Genomic DNA, 7,968 nt, shown 5'->3' with positions numbered 1-7,968 from the left:
TCCCACACTAGAAGGTCAGCTCCCAGAGGGGAGACCTGGGCTAGGGCTGTTTCACTGTCGGTACTCACCATCCACTAGTAGATAGGCATCAGTGAGGATTTGTAAGATGAACAGATTTCTAAAGCCCATAAGTCTAACCATCTGTAATTATTGAGGAGTAAGTCTAATTGTTCTAATGGTGAGTAGGGGTCACCATTTCCAGCTATAGGACTTTCATAGAGAGGTGTAAATCTGGTGATGAAAAACATCGTGGCAGGTTGTTTGGAGCAGAGTGTCAGCCATCCCTTCAAATCACCCTTCTCAATTAACCGCTTACACCATATGTGGTGGACTGGGTCTGAATTCTGTGATGTGATTTAGTATTGATTGTCATGGTGGAAATTTCAGGGATGAAAGACAAACCATTCTGGAAGACCACTTGTTATATCTGGAGAAACAGCTCAGCGCCAATGGCTTTTAGTGCTTCTCAATCGGACTGACTTCTCTGTCCCCTATGTGGTCTTCCTTAGTCCTGTCATATTTCTTACCCTTCTTTTATTTCTGAAAATGGGTTTCCATTAGCAACTTGCCTGCATATAAAAATCAGAAAATCTGGTTTGGGGGGAATAGTGGATGGCTGCACCACATTGAAGGCAGACGATGAAATTCAATAGAATCAATGCAATTAGCAAGGCCTGCATATGTAAATTTTTAACTGCTCTGTTTTGTATGAAGAGCACACAGTTCAAATCATTGTTAAAAATCCTTGGCAAAAAAAAAAAAAAAAGAAAAAATCTCCCACTTAGCCTAGTGCTATAATTAGGATCAAGGGATTTAGTCTGGACTTCCCTTGAAATTTCCTTTACTCAATTTAGGCTTTGAGAGATGGCGCGTGTGTACGTGTGTATGAGCGAGCCAGCCCTTAGGCGCCTGAACGTGGGGGAAGAAACTGTGAAATAGCAATTCTATGTTTGTCTATTTATTCATGTTACCACTTATTTTTCTCAATCTATTCTTTTCTTAGTGTTTCCTTCCAAATCAAAGAGTCCCCACTTGTTTTGATTTCCTCAACCGTGGCGATTAGAAAAGGGTGGAAAGAGACTTCGCCTTCTTATGAATATGCAAAAGCATGGGGCGGGGAGGAAGCCGGGGAGAAAACCATGCAAGAAACTCAACCTGAGGAGTCCTGAGGCGGGCTCAATACGGCCGCTTCTACACCCCACCGCGCCCTTCCAAGACCAACAAACAATAGCGCAGCCCGGGTCTGGAAAGCCCAACTCGCCGCTGAGGATGAGCGGGTGGTCATTTCACGCCAGGGAAATGTGGCATCTGAATAGCCCTTCAGAGCCAATCTGAACTCTGGCCGGGAAGGTAACAGTCGGACGGATTAACTTTCTCGGGACCGAGAGGCCTGAAGGTCCCCGCCTTTTGTGGTGAAAATGTGCAGGCGCAGGGGCCCTGGGGCGGCGCTCGCCGGAACGAAGTTCTCAGCTGCTTCCCGGTGACTTCCTACCCACTTGGAGCTCGGCACGGGATGAGTAGAGCTCTCTAAAGACCCCCCTGCTAATTAGGAAGAATGATGGAAAAGGTGAGTGCTTTTTATGTGCCGATTGTCACTTTTGGAGCCGGGACCACCAAGCAGCAAGCGACGGAAATCCTGTGTGCGTGGGACATCTTTTTCTGAAATAAGGGTGAGAGAAGGCGAGGATCAGTGGCTCTGGGTAAGAGACGGTGCAGAGAAGTCAGGTGGAGGTCTGAAAAGTTTCGGCAGCACAGCAGGTGCAGAGGGGGAGTGCGCAGGGCTGCGCACACAAAGGAGGCGCGCTGCCACTGCGCGGGCCGCAGCCGCGTTGCCATAGCAGCGGGGCCGCGGGAGCAGCGGCAAGCGCGGGTTGCCAGGCGACAGAGGAGTGCGGGGGAGCAGGACGCGGAATATTTGGGAGATTCTCCCCAGAAGCGCCAATAAGTATGATGTGTCTTTTGACACTTGTCGCTGGACTCAAGTCTGTTGGCAGCCACTTGTCTTTTGGCTAGCGAATCAGGCTTCTAGGCTGCTACCTATTTAATGCCCTAAAACTCTACTTTTGAAAATATTTGGATTGTGGTCTGATGAAAGACATGAAAAAGAAGATACTCTTTTCTCATGTAAAATGTAATAAAAACCGTATTCTGTTTACTCGTTTTCAGTGTAGCATCTGCTGATGGGTATTCCTTAATTATTATTATTATTATTAAAAAATGAAATACGGAAGCAAGTTTGGATCCATGAAAACATATTGGCTTTCAGCATTTCCAACATATTAAGCAAAATCTTTGGAAAAGAAAAGCACACGCAGCAGGCAGCGGGCACAGTATTAAGAACCCAGACAGGTGCATCTTAAAATGTTTTAGAAAGAGAATACCACAAAGCATGGGAGAGAATCAACCTCCATTTAACTTCACTGTGTATTTTCTTACATGTAAATGTGCCAAGTAACTTTGGCTTTTTATCTCAAAGACTGTTTTAGCCATACACTACAGGACAAAAAAAATTGGCAAGGAATTTGAATTATCTTTACCAGAGCAGCTGTTGGCAGCTACAGTAGTCCTTCCCCTCCCCCACCCCCTTTTCCTTTTATCTTACTATTGCTAAAGATATCTTTCGGTGGTTTTTATTTTGTTCCTCCAGATGTTAATTGTGTTTGCCAAAGACAGTGATCTGTTGTTACCAGTTCTTAAGAAGTATTCCACACAGTAGTTTATTTTTTCCTCTGCTTCCATTTTAAAATGACCTATGTGTTCTTTATTCACACATTCATTCATCAAACATTTATTCAGGCTTTACTATGTGGGGTGTACAGTGCCAGATTCAGGAGAAAAGAGATAAGTGGTGAGAGGGACATACAAAGTTGAATTAGAAAAATTCAGTTTGTGGAGAAGAAAAGGCTAAGGAGTAGTTACAATTCACTATGATACTTTTATTTAGAAATTCCACCCAGAACATACCACGCTAATGGCCAGGAGAAGTACGATAATCACAGATGAGCTTTTTGCTTCATCTGTGTCATTGCTTTTTCCCTTTCAAGGCAGACATTACTGTACCCATTTAAAATACGAGGAAGATGACAGAAAAGTAATTTGCCCCTTGTCTTACAGTAAGCGGTGAAGTCAGTATCTACATCCAAATGTGACTGCTATGACATGCTGCTTCTGAACATTAAACCCTTTATCCCTCTGTTCTTACTAACCAAATTACCATATTTTGATCATTCTGAATAGTGAGTGTGAGTTTCTTTAAAAAATCATGTAGTTTTCTTTTTGGTTGAGATGTTTCTAAAGCCAGATATCAATTACATTTCTGGAGAATGTATTGGGTTGGCCAAAAAGTCCACTTAATAAAACACACTTTTCATTTTCACCAATAACTTTATTGATTTGGATATTTTCATTATGTTGACTATCTCCCATGTAGTATAACATTGACTGTTCTCAATTAATATCTCCTTTTGATCGCTATCAACTTCAACTGGTCTACCTGACTGTGGAGCATCGTCCAGCGAGAAATGTCCAGCATGAAACTTTGTAAACCACTTTGGACATGTTTGATCAGTCACAGCGCCTTCTTCATACACTGCACAAATCTTTTTTTTGCACTTCAGTTGTGTGTTTACCTTTCTTGAAAGAATAAAGCATAATATGCCAAAAATGTTGCTTATTTTCTTCCATCTTCAATATTGAAATGGCTATACAAAAATTCACCAATTCTCATAAGTTTTCTTTAAAGTGCATGCTGATATGATAGCTGTCACAAGACAATCTAACAAAATTGTTTTGAATGATATTAAAGACAACTAAGCACTACAAGAGCCTTCTTATGGAATCAAGAGAACTTTTTGGCCAAACTAGTACTTTATTTCACTCTCACCAATGCAGGCCAGCTCCATACCTTACCAAGTTTTGACAAGGCAGACTAACCTGATGACAACCCCACTTCCAGTAGATATGGCCAGTCTCTTTGCTACTTTTAAACTGCACAGTGATTTGAGTCATACCCATTGCCTGTATAGCATGATAAATCCTGTAAAAATGAAATCACAACAATGAAAGGACAGTGAAGCATGGACCTTACAACCTTCAGAGTTGAAAGGGAAGCTTGGCAACCTTCTGTCTGGATGGCATTTTCCATGCTTATTTCTAACAAGACATGTTCAGCACAGTATTTCAGACTATGAAAAGTAGCCAGAGAATTTGAAGGTTTTCTCTGAGGCCTTGAACAAATAACAAGGTTATAATTGGAATGTGTCAAAAAGATTAAATTATTAAAATGCTGTGGCCATAGGCTAACAGGGATGAGAGGAAGCCTGCAAATCTTGAAGCCGGTGCCTTGCTCTTGGCTTAGTTCACATGGCCTGCTTTGTAAAGGTAGGGATCAATGCTGTGTTTCAAGATAGGCAAGGAGGGTTTCAGAGTCTTCTGCAATAAAAGTTTCAGTATTTACCAATAGTCAGAATCTCAAAGTACTGTTGTTTGTGTCCTTGACATCCAGCATATTCTGCCTTCAGAAAAGGTGGACCATAGTTTTCCACTCTTCTTTACGTAATACCGTACCAATTGCTGAAAGAGTTTTAACAGGCCCTTTTTATAAGTTGAATCAGAACTCTGCCCATTGTTTTAGGAATCTGATTTTATGACAGTCCCACAGTAGCTCCCCCTCCCCACCCTGAATTGTGGAGGGTTGTTTATGTCTTCATTGCCCTTCCCTGGGTTCCTCCTAGAGGACCATCCTATTTACTTCTAAGTGTGAGGCCCTGGAGTATATTCTGAAATATCCATACTGAAGGATGTGCATCCAATATCCTTGGTGGACCTTTTCAGGGAACACCAAAAGCTTTCGAAATGTGCTCTTTGGGCAGGAGCCAGAAGCTTTCCACAATGAGTGGTTTCAGAAACAGGTTTCTATGTGGAATAGCTATTGTCATCCTAGCCAAAAAAAAAATGGGGGGGGGGAAAGCCTATTTCTCAGAACAGCACATACTTAATTAGTAAAGGGATCAATGCCAGCACCTGGAACTTGAAAAGTCAGCTTTAGAAGGCACTGCAAGTCCCTGAAGGGCAGGACTTATATTTCTCCTTCTGATTTGAGCCAGACATTTGTCTTAAGTGGTCAGTTGTGCAAACTGGCTGGCACAGAGCCAGCAGGTGGGTTGATCTGTTCAGCAGCAGCTTCTACAACACCTTGAATTAGGAGATTGCCTCAGAAGCACTCCCCTCAAAGTAGGAGAAAAGAACCAAACGCAGATATAAAAAGAGTGAGGAAAAACCACTGTTCCCGGCTGTTTATGACTTTCCCAGATTTTGGCACAATGAAATACCCTTTATTCCCCTTTGAAGAAGGTCATGACATTGAAGAGGCTTTGAAGTTCCCAAGCAGTCTTAAGTTTTTATCAGTCACTGTCTATTCAGTACCGACAGGGCATAAGGGGATATGTCATGGGCTTTCTCCTCAAGCAGCCAATACTCTAGTTCAGGGTAAGCAGACATGAAAATACTAAAGCACAATTAAAGGCTCTGCCATGTGCACACTCCACAAGCCACCAGGGACAACTGCTGGAGGTGGGCTCAGTGGCCAGAGGACTACATCTTCTTTCTTCCCTGTAGCTTCCCAGGTGCATATATCCTTCAAGTTCTCATCACTCCAACTTCCTAAACTTCCCTGCTTTTCAGAGTCTTACTTCAATCCACTGAAGATGCTCAATAAATCCTAAAACTAGGGTGTATCTGACCATGGGAATTTAAGCCTTTAAACACCTAAAGGAATTCCATCAGGATTTGAAGAAAATAAAAAAAGCCCTTCTTCTTTGGGCTGGGGGAGCAGAAGAGAGAGCCATTTTACTTTCTTTCTCACCACTGATGGAAGTATATCTCTTTGGAAAGCAATAAAAACACTGCCTGAGCACTCATTTTAAGGACAGAGGATATTTAGGTCACATTAGAATGTGAGACTACGTTGAGGGCAAGAGCAGGGCAGAGAGAAGAAAAACACTGGTCCAAAATCCTAGATGGTGACAAAGATAGGGCAATAGGAAGTGGTCTTTATTCTGGTGGAAAATAAACATGGTGATTAGGAAGCCAGCTTGGGATATACAGTAGATGTGTTCACTGGGATTATACCTTTATAACTCAAGGCTCCCCACTCCTCACCCACCGGAGCCCAACTCCTCTCTGCAGGATGATCAGTAGTGATTTGGAGCTGGAGGGGTGCCCGGAAGGGAGACTAGATGTCTCTGATTCCATTGCTCCTGGCATTTTGAGTTGAAACAATAAATTCAGTTGTTGGTGTAGGTTTTTATTTAATTTTTTAAAGCATACTACTGCTTTATGTGCACATATTAGGTTTTGGGGGCTAGCCCAGGGACCTGTTCACTGTACATCCTGTTTATATGAAAACTGTATGCTGGATTCCAAACTAGTGAAATGCATTTTTGTTGCACAAAGCCTTTGTAATATGAAGATAAGGGCAATTGAGAATTTTCCTTGGATGGCCAAGGCATAAAACAAAGCATGTTTGTTAGAGGAGGGTCAGGAGACCTGGGTGCAAGTCTTATCTCTAACAAAATCAATAAATGCTTATCATGCCAAATTCCCTGAGATTCCATTTTGTTATCTGCATGAGGAGTGACTTGATCTTGTTCTAAGATCCCTTAGTGTTCTGGAATTCTGCTCTTTCTAAAATGGAATGTGGGTTCTCTGAAAGTCCCAAATTTTTGTCAGATTTCAATCTCTTCGCAATTTATTAATAAGTCTCCTAGTGTCTCCATGAAACTGTGTTGGTCAACAATAGTGTTACCTTCTTGTTTTCATACAAGGCTGAAAAAGTCTCTAGAGGAAAATTTTTATTTTTACTTTATATTTAATTTTTTATTATATTTTTCCATTACCATTTAGTCTCCTAATAGCAACCTAAACCCGCCCGCCAAAACCCCTACACTGTTGTGCATGTCCATGAGTCCTTTTTCCTTTTGGCTCAATCCCTCCACCCTCTATTCTCCCACCCTATGGCTGTGATCCTGCATCTATGAGTCTGTCTCTATTTTGCTTGTTTTCTCAATTTATTCATTAGTTCCCACATATGAGTGAAATCATATGGCTTTTGTCTTTCTCTGACTGGCTTATTTCACTTAGCATAATGTTCTCCAGGTCCATCTATGTTTTCGCAAAGGGTAAAATTTTCTTCTTTTTTACAGCCAAATAGTATTCCATTATGTAAATATCCCATAGTTGTTTTATTCACTCACCTACTGATGGACACTTGGGCTGCTTCCATACCTTGGCAATTGTAAGTAATGCTGCAATGAACATAGGGGTGCTTATGTTCTTTTGAATTAGTGTTTTGGGTTTCTTTGGATATATTTGTAGAAGTGGGATCACTGGGTCAAAAGGCAGATCCATTTTTAATTTTTCTGAGGCATCTCCATATTGCTTTTCACAGTGGCTGCACCAGTCTGCATTCCCACCAACAGTGCAAAAGGGTTCCCCTTGCCCCACATCCTTGCCAGCATTTGTTTTTTTATTTATTTTGATAGCCATTCTGACAGGTGTGAGATGGTATATCGTGGGTTTAATTTGTGTTTCTCTAATGATTAGTAATGTTGAGCATCTTTTCAGATGCCTATTAGCCATGGTATGTCCTCTTTGGAGAAGTGTCTATTCAGGTCCTTTGCCCATTTTTAAATTGGATTGCTTGTTTTTTTGGTGTTGAGTTTTGTAAGTTCTTTATCAATTTTTATATTAACCTCTTATCAGATGTACCGGTGAATACGTTCTCCCATTCTGTGGGTTGTCTTTTTATTTTGTTGATGGTCTCCTTTGCTGTGCAAAAACTTTAGTTTGATATAGTCCCATTTGTTTATTTTTTCTTCTGTTTCCCTTGTCTGGAGTGACATATCAGATAAAGCAATGAGCAGTGTCCAAGATTTTGCTGCCTTTGTTTTCTTCTAGGATTTTTATGGT

General features: G+C 41.5%; 1 protein-coding gene across 2 annotated transcripts in view; it reads left to right on the top strand.

The window, feature by feature from the left end:
• Positions 1-1,187: 1,187 nt before the first annotated feature.
• The window catches only part of SPATA13 (spermatogenesis associated 13), a 357,951-nt gene continuing 351,170 nt past the window's right edge, over positions 1,188-7,968 (top strand). For both annotated transcript variants that reach the window (XM_045194507.2, XM_045194524.2), the window contains exon 1: positions 1,188-1,567. In XM_045194507.2, coding sequence (XP_045050442.2) covers positions 1,556-1,567 — 12 coding nt within the window. In that variant the 5' untranslated portion in view covers positions 1,188-1,555. The remainder of the gene's footprint in view (positions 1,568-7,968) is intronic.

This window comes from Desmodus rotundus, chromosome 3, assembly GCF_022682495.2.
Source record: "Desmodus rotundus isolate HL8 chromosome 3, HLdesRot8A.1, whole genome shotgun sequence".
Lineage (NCBI taxonomy): Eukaryota > Metazoa > Chordata > Mammalia > Chiroptera > Phyllostomidae > Desmodus > Desmodus rotundus.
Note: the sequence above shows the minus strand (reverse complement) of the source record. Positions and strands in the feature narration are given on the sequence as shown.